We start from the raw sequence: 21,827 nt of genomic DNA, 5'->3' as shown, positions 1-21,827 counted from the left end.
GCACAAACATCTTAGGGATGCTGGAGTGGCATATATTTCAAGGAAAGGTGTCACAGTTCCAGGGAGGAAAGCACCAGAACCGGTGAGTATGCTTGCATGGAATAGAGATCTATATGTATGGAATGGAGTTGGTCAGTGTATCGAGTACGATTTTTCAAGCATTCAGTGACTAGTGCCGCCATTTACCGAGCTCATGGTTTACCGTGTTTCACAGGCAACTGCATGGATAGTCCCCTTCGAACAGGCCATGGCCGATTTCTTTGTAACTCCTGATCCCAACCAATTTTAAAGAGAGTTTCGTGTATTCTTATTGGAAAGTAGAGATAGAATTTTGTTAACAAAGGCATTATTTCTCTATGACTATTTAGAACAGGGCCGGCCCCGTGGTGTAGAGGTAGCATGCCTAACTCGTACCCGGAGGCCCCAGGTTCGATTCCCGGCCAGGTCAACGATGTTTACCTGGATCTGAGGGCTGGTTCGAGGTCCACTCAGTCTACGTGATTAGAATTGAGGAGCTATCTGACGGTGAGATAGCTACCCCGGTATAGAAAGCCAAGAATAACGGCCGAGAGGATTCCTTGTGCTGACCACATGGCACGTCGTAATCTGCAGGCCTTCAGGACGAGCAGCGCTCTCTTGGTAACCCAAGGCCCTTCAGGGCTGTTGTGCCATGGGGTTATGTAAAACAAGACAACACATTATTAAGCGTAAATTCCTCTATTGCTTTATTCATCATAGCCTACTTATTTCCATGCGTATGTTTATATGTAATCGCTAATATATTTCAGTTACTTTTTCCATTATTTAAGAAACATAATAGTATACAGATGGCTCTTACAGCGCATATTTCGAAGCTAAAACATTTTTCCTGTTTTATTGTTACAGAATAAAATACGTAAATGCCGGTATGAAGGATGTGATACACTCACCCCTGCACTGAAGGATGATAGGAAAACTTAAAACGGTCCACCTTTTCAATACAAAAATGTTCTAGTTTATTTATAACATGTATTTGTACTTGGAACTAGTTTCAACGCTGATTTGCGTCATCATCAGCCAAAATGTGGGAATAGGCAAATAACCTTAACCACACATCTTGCAGTGCGAAAGTAATGATAGGCTAACGACTTTGCCTGGTTGGCTGCTTCATTTAAACCTAGGAATTTCATTTTTGTCCATATTGAACTGAGAAAGGATGATAGGAAAACTTAAAACGGTCCACCTATTCCCACATTTTGGCTGATGATGACGCAAATCAGCGTTGAAACTAGTTCCAAGTACAAATACATGTTATAAATAAACTAGAACATTTTTGTATTGAAAAGGTGGACCGTTTTAAGTTTTCCTATCATCCTTTCTCAGTTCAATACGGACAAAAATGAAATTCCTAGGTTTAAATGAAGCAGCCAACCAGGCAAAGTCGTTAGCCTATCATTACTTTCGCACTGCAAGATGTGTGGTTAAGGTTATTTGCCTATTCCGACATTTTGGCTGATGATGACGCAAATCAGCGTTGAAACTAGTTCCAAGTACAAATACATGTTATAAATAAACTAGAACATTTTTGTATTGAAAAGGTGGACCATTTTAAGTTTTCCTATCATCCTTTCTCAGTTCAATACAGACAAAAATGAAATTCCTAGGTTTAAATGAAGCAGCCAACCAGGCAAAGTCGTTAGCCTATCATTACTTTTGCACTGCAAGATGTGTGGTTAAGGTTATTTGCCTATTCCCACATTTTGGCTGACGATGACGCAAAGCAGCGTTGAAACTAGTTCCAAGTACAAATACATGTTATAAATAAACTAGAACATTTTTGTATTGAAAAGGTGGACCCTTTTAAGTTTTCCTATCATCCTTTCTCAGTTCAATACGGACAAAAATGAAATTCCTAGGTTTAAACCTGTACTGAAGGGCGATCTCTTTAGAGAGTACTATGCCGGGAGCTATGATCAGCAATCGGCAATCCTTATTGCATACATGTCACTTGTTCCATTTCAACGTAGAACAGGGGCAGATGCTGAGGAATCCAGACGAAGTGCCACCTACATGTATACAATTTCTGTAAATGAAAAGCGTTTACGTGTGTGCCAGAAAACATTGTGTGACATTTATGCTGTTAGTCATAAACATTTACAAAACTTACAGAAGAAAATGAAAAGTGGAATATGCAGCCCAAAAGATGGACGGGGATTACATAAAAATTGGCCACACCGAATATTAGACGACGATAAGCAACTTATACGGGAGCATATCGCCTCGTTTCCAACGTATGAAAACCATTATTCCCGCAGGAAGAATATTGGGAACTCTGAATATCTTAGCCCAAACCTTTCATTGAAAGCAATGTACCGACTATTTTTAGAAAAACATAGTGACTCTAAAGTAAAATTTTGGCTCTACCGAAATGTGTTCCACAACAATTTTCAGCTCAAATTCGGTCAGCCCAGATCGGACACTTGCAAGTACTGTGATAAGTTGTACGTAAAACAGCTTGCAGCTGAGACACCCGAGGAGACAGAGAAGATATACAGAGAGAGTGAGCTCCATCATAGGAAGGCTGAGAAAGGCTACACAGCATTAGCAAATGACACAATTTGTGCAAAGGAAAATTCGAAAGTCATTGTGACAAGTTATATTTTTACCTACACTCACTCACAGTTCAATGTTCTATCAACGCCAGCATTCGTGCTACAACATGGCTGTTCACAATGCAGGTACAGGTGGAGCGAATATGTTCGTATGGAATGAGACTATTGGAAAAAGAGGTTCCAACGAAGTTGCATCCTGCCTCTTAAAATATGTGAAGTCTCACTTCTCCATTCTTACCCCTCATACCGAAAGGAAATTAATCCTTTGGTCCGACAGATGTGTTGGACAGAACAACAACTGGCGGATTGTGTCTCTACTGCTCTACTTAATTCGACTGGGCTATTTTACTACAGCTAAACAAAAATTCCTTGTGTCGGGAAATTCATTTCTACCGTGTGACAGGGACTTTGCCCTCTTGGAACGGAAACTTCGTTTGAGTTCAGTGCATATTCCAACTCAACTATTGGAAATATTTGCTACTGCGAGACCATCAAATCCCTTTGAAGTGACAATGATGAGCAGAGATGACTTTTTTGATTTTGGACACGTTGAAAAAGGGATAAAGAGAGACCCACACCTCAAAATCACTACAGTAATGTGGCTTCAGTTAAGTGCAGATGACTGTAATTCCATACGTGTGCGTAAAAATCACAATGTGTTCGAGCCATGGAATTTGCACCACTTAGTTTCACTGAAAAAAAGGAATGCGATCACGAAATCCCTAATTATACCAGAGGAACTACCTAAGGCGTATCACATGCCCTTACCCCTCAGAGAGGAAAAGAAAAAAGACTTGACTGACATGCTGCAGTGTATCTTGCCAGAACAAAGAAGTTACTATGAAGGTATTTTGTCTTTGTAAATGTGAACCGTGTCTAATGATTTTAGTGATTACTATTTTGCACCCTCTTTGGGCATTATATTCTGTGTTTATTGTAATTTTTTATATTATTCTTTGTGTTTTTGTTGTTTTTAGCTCTAAATAAACTTATGCAACCATGAACATGGTCAATGTTTTTGATATATTGTGACCTTTTTATGAAAGGAGGAGAAATAAAAACATTTCTGTACATAAAATAGCCCACGTTGTAGTATCTATCCGCTATGGCATCTAAAACAGCCAGTATGAGCAACTATCGGTTGGTTCTCAATAAACGGTACTTGTTTGGGTAAAAATAAGTGAGCCACTTAGATCCCTTTTCCACATTTTTTTTCCTTTTGTTATAAATAATTTCTTTTGAACGTAGTTGGTGGACTGTCTAATTGTCTCAATCAACATACTAGTTATCAACCTGCACATAATGGCACAATTTTTACCTAAATTAGGTTTAACTACGTTTTTCGCAATTTACTCATAATACAGTTTTTGGTGGATAGACCCCTATTCGGCACACCGTTTCAATTATTGATTGGTCGGTTGTACATAAACTGAACCCCATGGTGCAACAACCTCGAAGAGCCTCGGCCTACTAAGCGACCGCTGCTCAGCCTGAAGGTCTTCAAATTATGAGGTGTCGTATTGCCAGCACGATGAATAATCTCGGCCATTGTTCTTGGCTTTCTAGACCAGGGCCGCCATCTCACCATCAGATATTTCCTGAATTCATACAAGCTGAGTGGACCACAAATCAGCCTTCAGATCCAGGTAAACAATCCTGACCTGGCCAGGAATCGAACCCAAGGCCTTTGGATGTTACCCTTACACTGCAGGGTCAGCCATTTGTACATAAGCCAGAGTTAATTGTTTGGTTTAGAGAAGTGCAACAGGTCTCCCATAGATCCAACTCCTTGTCCACACCATGGGGAACAAGCAACGTCATGAAGTAAGGGACTGCCTGTAGAGGTGAAGTAGAGTACAGACATTGTGTGCCCCGAGACCACTACAGTAACTGTTTGAAAATTGATTGCAAACAAGGCTCTGACGAAAGGACAACTGGTCAATGGCTCTGAAGGCAGATGAGATTAATGTCCAATGGCTGAGCAGGTAGAAGAATCAAAATTCCCTGCCTTATTGTTAGGGTAACACCCAGAGACTAAGGCTGAGCTCCTTGAAAGCGAGTCCAGAGACTGTAAGGAGGCAGCCCCTCATCCGGACTGGCTCATCTTAGGGCTAATAACCTACATGAGTGAAATTAAATCATTCAGAGACAATATGAAAGAGGATCCGGATGGATTTCTTGATGACCCAGTCAGAATAGAATGAAGTAAAGTAACTGGCATGGAGCAGTGAAAAAGAAGAAGAAGAACCACAATTGACATCATGAGATCTACTCTTCTATTCAACTATACTGTTAAGCAAATGATTCTGACTTATATTTTAACAGCCCGGCTATGCTTGTTTGTAGGTGGTAACACAGGATATTCATGCAGCTCCCAACTTCGAAAACGTATAGATAATGGTGTATCAATTTCTACAATCTTGAGCAATACAAGTTTTTGCTGTATAATTATGAAGTTCTTGAGTCTGTTGGAACTCAGTTATAGATTAACTAAGTCAAAAGTGAAAAGATATGACTTCCATCGTAACAAATTAAAAGTTTTGTCATATGATTCAAATAGAATTTAAACCTTGGCATAAAAAAACATTAAACATGCTAAAAAATGAAATGGTGTATGGCTTTTAGTGCCAGGAGTGTCCAAGGACAAGTTTGGCTCGCCAGGTGCAGTTCTTTCGATTTGACTCCCGTGGGCGACCTGCGCGTCGTGATGAGGATGAAATGATGATGAAGACAACACATACACCCAGCCACCATGCCAGCGAAATTAATCAATGATGATTAAAATTCCCAACCCTGCCAGGAATCGAACCCGGGACCCCTGTGACCAAAGGCCAGCATGCTAACCATTTAGCCATGGAGCCGGACATCATGCCAAGATATCAAGATAAGAGAACACACGTTAAATCAATCTCCGACGGAAAGCTTGGTGACCCTTGTGTCCATACATCATAAAATGTTGTGCCTTGGTTTTCATTGTACAATATTTGTGATGCATGGGCATAAGTTTTCTATCAGAGATTGATTTTAATGTTTAACTTTTTAAGATGTCTTTGTTTGTTTCATGGTCTTTTAATGTTTTGAGTTGTGCCAATTTTTCAAAATCTTTACAGCTGATGATGGCCCAAGCGGCCGAAACCAGTCCCATGTACGAATTATATGACAATGTAACTGATTTTTGAACAAATATAGTTACATGTTTTATTAGTGTGGTACTGAATAGGTCAGCCCATTTTACCTATCAATTGTAGTATCCACAGACTCACTGGTATTGAACATTTTACTGTCAATTTTCGTGCTTCCAGAGTGAGGGAAAGAGTCTAGTCAATTTGCATTAGTAGTTAGTAGCATAGGACAACAGAACCTGGACTGGAACACAGTGTTGGATGAGGAATGGTGGAGAAACAGGATAAAGTGGTGAGTAACCATATCTGCCCCTTCCCAGTGTCAGCTAGAAAAGGGATGATGATGATGATGATGATGATGATGATGATGATGATGATGACTAGGGCCTGAAGCAACTGCCTATTGTTCTTGATGTTGACAATTTGAATTGATAATCTGAACAATCACATTGAGTATCTGCTCATTATAGGCATTGAATTGATGTAGAAATTGTTGAAACTGAGGAGTATCCATGTTGAAGAAGTAAGTTCATTGTTGAAATTGCAATGCATGCTCAATAGAAAATATAGCTTGTTAAACTATCAGGTGATGACAGATAAAGTACTTATGGACTTTCAGTTCAGCATGTAAACAACAAGTCTTTCACTTCATCACCAAAACTGTTGTGTTTTAATTGATTCTGAGTTATTGAATTAATAATAAAATGGTAGGATTTTAGTACAAAGAACATAAGAATATTGACATAACATATTGACAGCATAGGTATAAAGAGATTGAATATTACAAATAAAATAGAAGTACGTGATGTCAGAATAAGTATGATTATACTTGTGTTAAAATCCGTGAGTGGCTAAAAAGGTACAGAATAACAAAGGTGATCTGAATCATTGTACCACATGTTGAAGGAATAATCCCTCAAAATTGTGTATATTGCACAAAAGATTGAAATAGTTGCAGTTATATTACATCACAGAAAATTTACTGTTTTCTAAAAAAAATTTTATTTAAAGCCCTCTCTTTTTATTACACAGACACCTCTCAAAAATACTGTATGTCCTTGTCATTCATGTTTGACAAACCAAATACCAGGACATTGCTGCTTTGACACCCAGCTTTGTTAGGTGGAAAATTGTCAATGATGTTAAAATATAAAGGAAATAATGTTTAAGGTAATAAACCCTAAAACAGAAATATTTAAGAGTGCATACAAAACTGCAAAATTGTAACGTGAGACAGGATATATGTGAATGAGATAACGGATTCATTTTCTTTTGTTTTGTTCTTTTAGATCTGGTGCTCCAGGGTCACAGCTTGTATCTGAGAGGTGGCTGGTGGATTGGAACACATACCTGTCTAGTCACCGTAACTTCATCGTGGCTCAAATAGATGGCCGGGGTTCAGGTTTCCAAGGAGATCGTCTAACACATGAGCTTTACCACAGACTAGGTAGCGTTGAAATAGAGGACCAAATTGCAGTTATCACGTAAGTAAAATAAATAATACTGTATTTTATCTGGATTAATGACTAGAGTAAAATAATATACAGTATATGATAATGCAGCCTTTTACAAATCAGCATTTTAGGATGATATTTTTATCCTTCCTCATCAAAAGTTTTCAGTTGCCTAGTCGATTTGCTACTTTTGGATCGGACATCACTAGGAACTGGTTTCAGCAATTTCTTCCAAAGCAAACTGCAGTTAAGATATTCTTTATTGATTAATCTTCAGATTACCAAGTCCAACTAGGTATTGATAAAACTTCTGGGAGATGGCAATTTATTTACAGATCATGTTATAAATTACATTTCTCATAAAGGATCCCTTAATGAATCAATAGCAAAATTGCCCATCATAAATTAATTCAATACCACCCTGTTACTTGATTTAGCATTGCATGAACAAAATTCTTCAAGCAATGAGTACAATGATGAATGTTTAGTTATAGAATAATGTCATGTTTCTTGTTGCGCTTCTTCAGAATTCAACAGGTAAGATTCAACCTAGTCCATGCAGCATCAAAATCTACAAAATGAACTTGGAGAACTGCCATTCATTGTCAAGTAGCAATTGAGGCTACTGATTGTGCTTCTATCACAACTGAAATACAAAGTCATAAAAATATTAAATTGCCAACAGCTTTCAATTCTCATCATACACACAAAACCACTAACACAAGAGCTTTACCACAGACTAGGTAGCATTGAAATAGAGGACCAAATTGCAGTTGTCATGTATTAAAATCAGTCAGTCAATTGATCGATCAATCAATCAATCAATCAATCAATCCTGATCTGCATTTAGGGCAGTCGAACAGGTGGCAGATTCCCTATCTATTGTTTTCCGAGCCTTTCCTTAAATGATTTCAAAGAAATTGGAAATTTATTGAACATCTCCCTTGGTAAGATATTCCACTCCCTAACTCCCCTTCCTATGAATGGATATTTGCCCCAATTTGTCCTCTTGAATTCCAACTTAACTTCATATTGTGATCTTTCCTACTTTTAAAGACACTACTCAAATTTATTCATCTACTAATGTCATTCCATGTCATCTGTCCGCTGACAGCTCGGAACGTACCACTTAGTCGAGCAGCTCGTCTTCTTTCTCCCAATTCTTCCCAGCCCAAACTTTGCAACATGTTTGTAACGCTACTCTTTTGTCGGAAATCACGCAGAACAAATCGAGCTGCTTTTCTTAGGATTTTCTCCAGTTCTTGAATCAAGTAATCCTGGTGAGGGTCCCATACACTGGAATCATACTGTAGTTGGGGTCTTACCAGAGACATATATGCCCTCTCCTTTACATCTTTACTTCAACCCCTAAACACCCTCATAACCACGTGCAGAGATCTGTACCCTTTATTAACAATCCCATTTATGTGATTACCCCAATGAAGATCTTTCCTTATATTAACACCTAAATACTTACAATGATCCCCAAAAGGAATTTTCACCCCATCAACACAGTAATTAAAACTGAGAGGACTTTTCCTATTTGTGAAACTCACAACCAGACCCTTAACCCCATTTATCAACATACCATTGCCTGCTGTCCATCTCACAACATTATCGAGGTCGCGTTGCAGTTGCCCACGATCTTGTAACTTATTTATTACTCTATACAGAATAACATCATCCGCAAAAAGCCTTACATCTGATTCCATTTGTTTACTCATATCATTTATATATATAAGAAAACATAAAGGTCCAATAATACTGCCTTGAGGAACTCCTCTCTTAATTATTACATGGTCAGATAAAGCTTTGCCTACTCTAATTCTCTGAGATCTATTTTCTAGAAATATAGCAACCCATTCAGTCACTCTTTTGTCTAGTCCAACTGCGCTCATTTTTGCTAGTAGTCTCCCATGATCCACCCTATCAAATGCTTTAGACAGGTCAATCACGATACAGTCCATTTGACCTCCTGAATCCAAGATATCTGCTATATCTTGCTGGAATCCTACAAGTTGAGCTTCAGTGGCATAACCTTTCCTAAAACTGAAATGCCTTCTATCGAACCAGTTATTAATTTCACAAACATGTCTAATATAATCAGAAAGAATGCCTTCCCAAAGCTTACATGCAACGCATGTCAAACTTACTGGCCTGTAATTTTCAGCTTTATGTCTATCACCCTTTCCTTTATACGCAGGGGCTACTATAGCAACTCTCCATTCATTTGGTGTAGCTCCTTCAACCAAACAATAATCAAATAATGTACTTCAGATATGGTACTACTGTATATCCCAACGCATGGTCTTTAGTATATCCCCAGAAATCTTATCAATTCCAGCCGCTTTTCTAGTTTTCAACTTTTGTATCTTATTGTAAATGTCATTGTTATCATATGTAAATTTTAATACTTCTTTAGCATTAGTCTCCTCCTCTATCTGGACATTATCCTTGTAACCAACAATCTTTACATACTGCTGACTGAATACTTCTGCCTTTTGAAGATCCTCACATACACACTCCCCTTGTTCATTAATTATTCCTGGAATGTCCTTCTTGGAACCTGTTTCTGCCTTAAAATATCTATACATACCCTTCCATTTTTTTACTAAATTTGTATGACTGCCAATTATGCTTACCATGATGTTATCCTTAGCTGCCTTCTTTGCTAGATTCAATTTCCTAGTAAGTTCCTTACTTCCACAGCCATTTCTAACTCAATTTCTTTCCAATCTGCACCTCCTTCTTAATCTCTTTATTTCTCTGTTATAATAAGGTGGGTCCTTACCATTCCTTACCACCTTTAAAGGTACAAACCTGTTTACACATTCCTCAACAATTGCTTTAAACCCATCCCAGAGTCTGTTTACATTTTTATTTACCGTTATCCATCGGTCATAGTTACTTTTTAGAAACTGCCTCATGCCTGTTTTATCAGCCATATGGTACTACCTAATAGTCCTACTTTTAAGACCTTCCTTTCTATCACATTTATTTTTAATTACAACAAAAACAGCTTCATGATCACTAATACCATCTATTACTTCGGTTTCTCTATAGAGCTCATCTGGTTTTACCAGCACCACCTCCAGGAAATTTTTCCCTCTAGTTGGTTCCATCACTTTCTGAATCAGCTGTCCTTCCTATATTAACTTATTTGCCATTTGTTGATCATGCTTCTTGTTAACATTTCCTTCCCAACTGACACCTGGTAAATTCAGATCTCCCGCTACAATTACATTCCTTTCCATGTCGTTTCCCACATAGCTGATTATCTTATCAAATAATTCTGAATCCATGTTAGCGCTACCCTTTCCCGGTCTGTAGACTCCAAAGATATCAATTTGCCTATTGTATTTAGAAATGAGCCTTATACCTAAAATTTTATGTTTTTCATCTTTAACTTTTCATAGCTTACAAATTCTTCTTTCACCAGAAATGAAATAATATCTCATCTGGATTAATGATGATTAATCATCAGCAATGTACAAAATGCATTTATTACCTAGATAGGTTTTATTGTTCTGGTGATAATATATTAAACCAGAAATGATAATTTTAAGATTTTTGTTAAAAGTTCTTTGAAACTTCAGACTTTGAAAGTAGTTTGAATAAAGCTACAATTATTTCATCATCATATAATGTTTATTCAAAACTAGTAAGATACCCATGCTTCGCTACAGTATTATACTGAAATTTATAATTGAATGCTTAACATTTTATATACAATCCACCAAAATTCGTCATCTGATGGCAAAGTTCCACCCATTTTTCAATCTTTCTTTCCAGCAATCGATTTCATACTCCCTGGGCTAGCTCCAGGTATTCTTCCTGGTCAGTTGGGTCCCTAAATCTTTGCTATCTATTCCTATAAGCATTTTTAATATGGATCAAATCCTTGAGGAGATCCGGCGTTGTGTCGTCTTGGGTGCCTTGATGATACTGAACCCGCGGCCGGACTTCGTTCATAGTCATTACCCAGCCAGGACCCTTTTCCAGCACAGTCCACACATTTTGACGACAGTCCAGAACATTATTATTATTATTATTATTATTATTATTATTATTATTATTATTATTATTATTATTATTATTATTATTATTATTATTATTATTATTATTATTATTATTATTATTATTATTATTATTATTATTATTATTATTATTATTATTATTATTATTATTATTATTATTATTATTATTATTATTATTATTATTATTATTATTCATGTTCTGGACTCTGTAGCAAGATGCAAGACCACTTCTTGGCGGTAAATTACATCTGCTGCCATTGTCATTGCTGACAATGCGACCAGCACCAATGTCGCACATAGGCAAATGTGCAGGATTTCTGGCGATACGAATTATATACTTCCATTCATTATTGACCTTATTATAGAGGTGAACAATTGCATGGTCAATATCATTCCCATCGTTTATTTCAAATGTGTTTAAATTTTTATTTATATGTCAGGAGAATCTACTTGTAATCTAACGTTAAGTTCTCCAAAGGAAAAGATGGCTCTTGAAAATACCCAGGAAAGATTAAAAATGATTGGTTTAAATCCGAATCAAGTACATTATGAACATTAAAATGAATTGGTCTCAACTTCTTTTTCGCCCCACCGCCGTTAATTTGACTACCCCCCTTCCCCATAAAAAAAAAGAAAGAAGATGTGTTTATGTTTAATGGAGATTCCAAATACCAATGTTCACATCTGTTACGGTACCTTCAGTTTTGAGATATAAGTATCCCCATAAAAAGAATTCAGTTTTTTTTTCACTTCCTTTCACACTCCCCCTTAAGTGAATTTTCCAGGGAAAAAAATGTTTCTTTATTAGTAAAAGATCTTCTAAATACCAATTATCATGACTGTAACATCTTCAGTTTTCAAGATATGTGTCCTCAAAAAATGAATTTAACTCCTTTCCACCGCCACCCCCAAGATGATTTTTCTCCCCAAAATGCATTTTTCTTTGTTTATAAGGATATCCAAATACCAATTTTCATGTCTATACAACTTTTTTTTATTAGATGTAAGTATCCTAATACAATTAATTCAATTAATTTTTCAATTCTTTCACCCCCTCATTTTATTTTCCGAAATCAAAGGAATACATGTTTCTTTACTTTTAAAGCAGAATCCAAATACCAATTTTCACATCCACAACCTCTTTCGTTTTTGAGATAACAGTACCTTCATACAAATAATTAAACTAATTTTTTCAATTCTTCCCCCTTAAGTGGATTTCCGAAAACAAAAAATATGCATTTCTTTATTTTTAAAGGAGATTACAAATACCAAATTTCTCATCTGTAACATCTTCAGTTTTTGAGATATCAGTATCCTAATAAAAAGAATTCAACCCCATTTTCAGTCATTTTTACCACCCACCTAAGTGGTTTTACCAAAAACAAAAAAACATGTTTCTTTATTTTTAATAGAGATATTACCATTTATCACTTCTGTAATATGCTAAGTTTTTGAGATATACTGTAGACATGCATTTTAAAATTTCATCCCCATTTTAGTTCCCCTTAAGTAGAGTTTCCAAAAACCAATCACCTATGTTTTTTCACTTTTACAGAAGATTCCATTACCGGTACCAATTTTTATGTCTGTAACATTTTACATTCCTGAGATATATGGTAGATATAGTCTTTCTAAAAATTGACCCCATTTGTCACTCCTGTTTAACCCCCATTAATTGGATTTTCCAAAAACAAAAAAAATACATGTTTCTTTATTTTTAAAGGAGATTCCAAATACCAATTTTCAGGTCTGTAATATCGTCAGTTTCTGAGATATGAGTATCCTCATTAAAGACATTCAACCTCTTTTTCACACTTTTTCACCCCTCCTAGTGGGATTTTCTGAAGAAAAAAAGTTGTTTCTTTATTTTTAAAGGAGATTCTAAATACTAATTTTTACATCTGTAAACTTTTGAAGTTTTGAGATATAGATACACTCATTTTAAAAGTTAAATCCCCCCCCTTTCACCCCCTTAGCAACAGAATATCCAAAAATCCTCCCTTAGCAATAACCTACATTGTAATATAAATGTATGCTCAAAATTTCATTTCTTTATGTCCAGTAGTTTTGGCTCGGCGATGATGAATGAGTCAGTCAATCATAATATATAAGTAATAATAATAACAACGTAAACGTTCCACCTTTTCAATACTACAATATATTCACAAAATTACAAATTACATGGTACTAGTTTCGACCCATCTAGGGGTCATCAGCCGTATTGAAGCAAAGATCATTTGTGGCGAAATCCTAAGAAAATGTTATTTTAAAGAATAACAAGTGAAATGAGATGTTATGGTAATAGTTAATAATACAAGGAATATACATACTAAGAGGTTTTTAACAAAGAATGAAGTATAAATGGGGTGTTGTAAAAATTATAATCATGGAAATCAGTAAGTTCTTGTATTGAAATGAAATATGGCTGAGGAAGAGGGCTTAAGGTGGGGCTGAAGGGTGCGGGAGAAAGTGTAACTGTCTTGGAAAAGTACCTTTGATTAAATTTAGGATTGAGTTTAGGTTGGCTGCATTATTGTTTCTGATGAAAGTGATAAATAGATCGAAGAGTATGTTGGATTTCTCTGAGATTTCATTGAGATTGTGACTGGCATTAAAGTATTGGTCTAGGTGTATGTAGTAATTTTCCATTATGTTGAGTAAAGGGCCCTTGTTTGCTAATACGAGGATGTCCATGTCTTGTTCAATATTGGTGAAATTATGGTTATAATCTTGCATGTGTTGGCCGATGGCTGAAAACCTGTTGTATTTTATTGCGTTAGTGTGCTCGTGGTATCTGATAATGAAGTTTCTCCCGGTTTGCCCGATGTAGGTTTTTTTACAGGTGGTACATTTGATCCTATAAACTCCTGATTTTAAAAAACTGCTGGTCTTGTTGATGTGTGAAGTATTGTATAAAACGTTCATGTTCTTATTGTTGGTTTTGAAGGCTATTTTAACGCCTTGTTTCTTAAAGATGTTGGTTAACTTGTAGATATCATTGTTGAACGTGAAGGTGGAAAATGTTAGAGGTTTGGTTATTTCTTTTTTGAGGGTAGTTTTTGGGCGATGTTTGTGTTTATTGATTATCCTTTCTATAAAATGATTGCTGAAGCCGTTGAATTTTGCGATTCCGCGGATTGTGTTGAGTTCGTTTTTTAGATCTTTATTGGACATAGGTATGCTGAAGGCTCGATGAACTAGGCTGTTGTATGTGGCTCGTTTGTGGGACTGGGGGTGCACTGAATCTTGGCGAATGGTGGAGGCTGTTTGAGTGGGTTTTCTGAAAATTTTATAACTGAAAGAATCTGAGTTTCTAGTGATGGTTAAATCTAGAAAGTTGATTTTTTGATTTGATTCGGATTCTAGTGTGAATTTGATATGAGGATCAATATTGTTGAGTCTTAAGAGGGTGGTGGGTGCGTTAATTGATTTCTCATTCATGATTACAAAGACATCGTCGACATATCTGGCCCAAAAGAGAATGTTTTCGAATTCGTTGTCAATTTTGGTGTATTCGAGGAAGTCCAGGTATATTTCTGCTAAGATACCTGAGGCCGGTGACCCCATTGCCAAACCATTTTGTTGATATATGACATTGTCAAAAGTGAAGAAGTTATTGTCGATGATAAGTTTTAATATTGTGATAAAGTCTTGTATCTCTAGTTTGTCATATATCAACAAAATGGTTTGGCAATGGGGTCACCGGCCTCAGGTATCTTAGCAGAAATATACCTGGACTTCCTCGAATACACCAAAATTGACAACGAATTCGAAAACATTCTCTTTTGGGCCAGATATGTCGACGATGTCTTTGTAATCATGAATGAGAAATCAATTAACGCACCCACCACCCTCTTAAGACTCAACAATATTGATCCTCATATCAAATTCACACTAGAATCCGAATCAAATCAAAAAATCAACTTTCTAGATTTAACCATCACTAGAAACTCAGATTCTTTCAGTTATAAAATTTTCAGAAAACCCACTCAAACAGCCTCCACCATTCGCCAAGATTCAGTGCACCCCCAGTCCCACAAACGAGCCACATATAACAGCCTAGTTCATCGAGCCTTCAGCATACCTATGTCCAATAAAGATCTAAAAAACGAACTCAACACAATCCGCGGAATCGCAAAATTCAACGGCTTCAGCAATCATTTTATAGAAAGGATAATCAATAAACACAAACATCGCCCAAAAACTACCCTCAAAAAAGAAATAACCAAACCTCTAACATTTTCCACCTTCACGTTCAACAATGATATCTACAAGTTAACCAACATCTTTAAGAAACAAGGCGTTAAAATAGCCTTCAAAACCAACAATAAGAACATGAACGTTTTATACAATACTTCACACATCAACAAGACCAGCAGTTTTTTAAAATCAGGAGTTTATAGGATCAAATGTACCACCTGTAAAAAAACCTACATCGGGCAAACCGGGAGAAACTTCATTATCAGATACCACGAGCACACTAACGCAATAAAATACAACAGGTTTTCAGCCATCGGCCAACACATGCAAGATTATAACCATAATTTCACCAATATTGAACAAGACATGGACATCCTCGTATTAGCAAACAAGGGCCCTTTACTCAACATAATGGAAAATTACTACATACACCTAGACCAATACTTTAATGCCAGTCACAATCTCAATGAAATCTCAGAGAAACCCAACATACTCTTCGATCTATTTATCACTTTCATCAGAAACAATAATGCAGCCAACCTAAACTCAATCCTAAATTTAATCAAAGGTACTTTTCCAAGACAGTTACACTTTCTCCCGCATCCTTCAGCCCCACCTTAAGCCCTCTTCCTAAGCCATATTTCATTTCAATACAAGAACTTACTGATTTCCATGATTATAATTTTTACAACACCCCATTTATACTTCATTCTTTGTTAAAAACCTCTTAGTATGTATATTCCTTGTATTATTAACTATTACCATAACATCTCATTTCACTTGTTATTCTTTAAAATAACATTTTCTTAGGATTTCGCCACAAATGATCTTTGCTTCAATACGGCTGATGATGACCCCTAGATGGGTCGAAACTAGTACCGTGTAATTTGTAATTTTGTGAATATATTGTAATATTGAAAAGGTGGAACGTTTACGTTGTTATTATTATTATTACTTATATATTATTCTCAGTTCAATACGGATCAAAAACATGAAATTCATAACCATCAGTCAATCAGTCAGTCAGTCAGTGAGGACATGTTCTTGTATATATATAGAAGACTGTTAAATGAAAATCTCTCTTTTGTGAGATACAGAATAGTTTAATAATCTGCTTTATCAATTTTACTCCTTCTTTAAAAATACACCAGCTAATCATAAGTATCCAGACACCTACTCTAAGTGTTCCTTAGATAAACTGCCCAGTAGTAGAACTTAGGATCCACTGGCTTTATTACAGCTCAAACTCTGCTGCGTGAGACTAACTATTCAGTATCATAACATCTCTGAGGGAGTGGCAGACCATTCTTCGTGCAGCACAGTAGCAAGTAGTTAGTGATGTGGGTCATTGGAGTCTGGAGTGAAATTCATTCCAAAGGAGTTCAATAGATTGCTAGATTTTGATGTCTTACCCCATCTCCTCACCCTCTATAACCCCAGACCTGGGTAATTTTTGTTGTCTATAAATGTTTGTGCCCCCATTTCTAATTTCCAATTGCCACCACACTAGGAATGGAGGAAGTGAGTCAAAGCAGTCATCCCAGTCGTAACAAGGAAAACAGAACAATGCACCTTTCTCATCACACCTACACAGCCATTACTTTGTTCTTGGAATCACCAGCATCATTAGCTCTTAACTATTGGCAGGGAAATTCTAAATGTCACTTGCACAAATTATATTTTAACTGCAAGGTATAGTTGTATTTGTAAAAATGTAATTTAAAGGAACTATTGTACCTTACACGCTGGAGAAAGCTATTATTCATAAGTATATAGGTGCACTATCAGACTAGTTTTATGAACTTGACTGTTCTAGCTGTAAAGATAAACATACAATGTATTCAACATAATAATATGATAGAAAAACAATAAAGTAACTGATCAAAAGATCTCCATATTACACCAGGTGGTAGTAATGCATGTGTCTTAATGTTATCATTCATCGAAACAAAAATCATCACCACTGTCAATGTGGTCTTGGTATGTATGGGATAATCATAGTCATAATAGAATGTAAATATGTTTTTAAACAGCTCTAGACTGAAACTTCTTGCTGCTTCACAGTTTGAATTTGGTTAAACAAACAGCAGTCGAAGAAGAACAGCCACATAGGAAACTAAACATCTTTCTTCTGAGCTCATCTCACAGAAAGCAACCACTGCATCCTTAACATAAATAATGCTTTTATTCTTCAGAAACAATTTCAAGTCTGAATCTAAAGATGATATACAATTCTCCATATATAACCTGAGATCATCATAGTTTACCCCTGTTAGTAACACATTGTCTTATGCAGCGGTCAGTGTAACAGTGCAGACACTCAACTTGCCTCTCAGCAGTACTATCTAATAATTCCAATCACCAAACACGAATTAACTAGAATCCACAACATATGCAAGTTGTACCTCTTTGCTTGATATATGCATGATATCAGCATTAATAGTGAAGTATAATTCATCCAATCTACATTTAGCATTGTAGAAGAAATAAAAGATTGGTGTGAGATATGATAGAAAATTATTGGATGGGATATGTCTCACCTGTCCCCTCTCTAAATATGCCTGTGTTTGGAATATAACTGGTCACTTTGCTCCATTTCTCTTCATAGCTGACACTTAAGTCAGGCATAGGCCTACCTCACTCCTTAACTTTTAATATTGTCTTCACGCAACAGCACTGAAAATGGTTGACTTAATAAAACACTAATACTATTCATGGTTCATGGAAATTCACTACACCGCAAAGAACTTATTACATGCATTCAACCCGTAAACAGACTAAACCAATCTAAGGTGCTGCAAAGAAAAATTTCTGGATTCATTTCCTGAAGTATTTACTGTTAATTACAGTTAACTTTGTGCTAGTATGACTAACCATAACTATTTGCCACCTACAAGCAATTGCTGCAACTTAAATGAATTGCTCTGTGAAGGTTGAAAACCCGATGGGCGGTCTGGCAACCTGAGTCGACAGCCAGGGCTGGCAGAAAAGTGGCATAAATGGTCATCTTATAGCTACAGGTTGCATAGGATTTTCTTCCCTTGACTGATATTCCAGTCAAGACTTGGCACAGTTCATAGAACTCCAAGAATTAGAGAATTTCTTTTGAAGGCTGAAACCACAGGTAGATGCATTTAACATGATATTTGAATTTTATAGTTGAAAGTAGGAAAGATTGAAATCACAAGTACAGAGAGAGAGAGAAAATTAAAACATTGAAGTGGAAAGCAAAGGGTGTGTAATAAAAGTTCCTAAGTGCATCATTAATATACCCAGATCAGACAGTGGGAGTGTGGAATAGGAATGGAAAAATTATAAGGAAGCATTGGTTGGAAGTATAGAAAAGATATGTGGAAGAACATCAGCAAAAGTGAAAGAGGGAGAAAACACTTAGTGGAATGTTTTTTGTTTTTTTTTTTTGTTTTTTTTTTTGCTATGGGCTTTACGTCGCACCGACACAGATAGGTCTTGTGGCGACGATGGGATAGGAAAGGCCTAGGAGTTGGAAGGAAGCGGCCATGGCCTTAATTAAGGTACAGCCCCAGCATTTGCCTGGTGTGAAAATGGGAAACCATGGAAAACCATTTTCAGGGCTGCCGATAGTGGGATTCGAACCTACTATCTCCCGGATGCAAGCTCACAGCCGCGCGCCTCTACGCACACGGCCAACTCGCCCGGTTAAGTGGAATGATAGAGTAAAAGAGAAGAAAAGAAGAAGGCACAGGAAAAAATGGAAAACATCAAAGACTGAAGAAAGTAGGCATACACTAGCAAAGAAAATGACTAAGTAAGTTGAAAAAGAGAAAAAGAAAAGTTGGATGTTGTTCATATAGACACTAAAGATGAAGTACAATGTGGAAAGAAACTAATGATGTACGGGCTTTACGTCCCACTAACTACTTTTATGGTTTATGGAGATGGCAAGGTACCAGAATTTGATCCTGCAGGAGTTCTTTCACGTGCCAGTAAATCTACCAACACAAGGCTGACGTATTTGAGCACCTTCAAATACCACCGGACTGAGCCAGGATCGAACCTGCCAAGTTGGGGTCAGAAGGCCAGCACCTCAACCATATGAGCCACCCAGCCCGACTGGAAAGAAACTACTATACGGAACACTAAGAAACAAGAAAAGGGAGAATGTAAATACCAGATTTGTGAAGGATGAAGTAAAAATAATAAAACTGGAAGAAATAAAGAGAAGAAGAATTGGGGTCAGAAATCATAATGAAAAATGTTGAAATGGCAATTCAGAAGATGGAAATGGGAAAAGGTAAAGGTAGTGGAATAGGTAAAGATGCATTGGAGACATTAAGGTAGCTGGCGAGGTGGGTTTGTAATTGACTTATCAGGTTCTTAGGAGTGTACGGAAAGAGATTCAGGTTCCAGAAGATTGGCAAAGAGAAATAATTATACCAACTGTTCAAGTAAGATGATAGAAAAGCATGTATTAAGTACAGGGGAACCACTTTGATGTCCCAGGTTGTTAAGATGATGGAAAGGATTTAAAAAGGAGAATAAGGGAGAAAACTGAGAATCAATTTCAAGATGAGCAACTCAGATTCATAAGCAGAAGATCAAAATGGCAAAGACCCACTATATTACAATGAGAAACAAAGAGATTAAAGAGGAGGTGCAGGAATGGTTGTGGAAGTAAGGAGAGATTGAAGGAACTTAATAGGAAATTGAATTTAGAAAAAAATGTCAGCCCGGAACAACATGATGGCAAACATAATTGGCAGTCATATGAAGTTTAGGGGAAAATGGAAGGATATATATAGGTACCGTAAAGCGGGGTAACTTCGGCCACTGACGAATAGCAATACTTATTTTCTCCTGCCTCCTAAGCTGAAAAAGATAAACCAATTGCAACAACTGAAATGCACGTACAATAGAATGCTCCATCAAAACTCGGTAGTCCAAAGAACATTGGCGGTCTCATTTTTGAGTCAATCCATTTTTTTCGCAGCCTCGACTATTGTCTTGTCTGGTAACAGCAGAAAACAAACTGTTCTCTAGCCCCAGCATTCGATTCTCCATTCCAGTGGTTTATGGGGTCAAAATGTAAGTACGTCTGGTAACTGATCAACCTAATTTGATGCATTTTATTCAAATAGGTTCTTCAGGGAATAGTTTTGTGATGAAAGTTGTCCACTTCCGGGGTAACTTCGGCCATGTCAAGAACGTACAGGAAAACATTACGCGGCCACGGGTTTTGAATTACGAGCCTGTTTACTTCAAGAATGCTTTAGAAGAGATTAATAAAGCCACAATAACTATAAACGGGGAAGTTTATCCCGACAGGGAGGAGAAAGACGGTTCCAATTTTCAATGATAAATAGACGGAAATCAGTTGACATGGACGAGGCGCAATTAAGAACTTGATTGACGGCCCAGATATTTTCTAATTTAGAAGACAGTGTATTATGAGAACAGTCTACAAGATTGCTTCTTTTTCGATCTCCTTTTCCCTCCATACTATTGGGCTTTATGATTTTCGTACTTTTTATTAATTATCTTTTGTACCATTACGAATAATTATGCAATGCAGCACGTAATTTGTAATATCATACAATGCTTGTATGCTTAGGCTAAATGAAATAGTTTCTTCTTTGTGAAAAATGTGAATTTGATCACTGTACTTCTGTTTCACCACAAATCGTTTTAATTTGTTTGTGATTGTTGATACCTACTGGGCTTTTTGCAGGCTTTTAAAAAACATTCACAGTGGCCGAAGTAACACTACATCAAAGAAAACTTCGTTTTAAGAGATATTTTTATGGCGGCCGAAGTTAGCCCAAAACATGGAGTAACTCCGGCCACTCTTTCGATAATCATAATTCATTACTGAATAACAATTAGAATTATGTTCATATTTAGAAATGAAGAACAAACATGGCAGAACTTATATTATATTTTTCAGAAAATTAGAGGGAATATTTCACATTTTAATTTTTAAAATATACGAGAAAGTGGCCGAAGTTACCCCATTTTACGGTACAAGGCAGAAACAGATTCCAGGAAGGATATTACCAGGATCATTAATGAACAGGAGGGAATAGTGAAGACCTACAAAAGGCAGAAGTATTCAGTCAGTAGCATGTAAAGATACTTTGATGTAAGGATAATGTCCAGGTTGAGGAGGTGACTAATACTGGTGAAGATAAAAAAGAAGTACAAAAATTGAAAACTAGACAAACAGCTGGGATTAATATGATTTCCGGGGATATACTACTAAAGACATTACGTTGAGATAAAGTGCCAAATCTGAAATACTTATTTGATTACTCTTTGCATGAAGGAGCTATACCAGATGAATGGAGAGTTGCTATAGCAGTCCCAGTCTACAAAGGAAAGAGTGATAAACATAAAGCCAATAATTTTGACATGTGCTGCTTGCAAGCTTTTGTAAATCATTTTTTC

At 36.6% G+C, this 21,827-nt stretch overlaps 1 protein-coding gene across 1 annotated transcript in view; it reads left to right on the top strand.

The window, feature by feature from the left end:
* LOC136866814 (inactive dipeptidyl peptidase 10) overlaps nt 1-21,827 on the top strand; it is a 1,081,356-nt gene that overhangs the window by 1,026,417 nt on the left and 33,112 nt on the right. Inside the window, exon 14 of the mRNA XM_067143919.2 lies at nt 7,003-7,197. Within this exon, the coding sequence (XP_067000020.2) occupies nt 7,003-7,197 (195 nt within the window). The remainder of the gene's footprint in view (nt 1-7,002; nt 7,198-21,827) is intronic.

This window comes from Anabrus simplex, chromosome 3 (assembly GCF_040414725.1).
Source record: "Anabrus simplex isolate iqAnaSimp1 chromosome 3, ASM4041472v1, whole genome shotgun sequence".
In the NCBI taxonomy this organism is placed as follows: Eukaryota; Metazoa; Arthropoda; class Insecta; order Orthoptera; family Tettigoniidae; genus Anabrus; species Anabrus simplex.
This window is presented reverse-complemented; position numbering and strand designations above follow the sequence as displayed.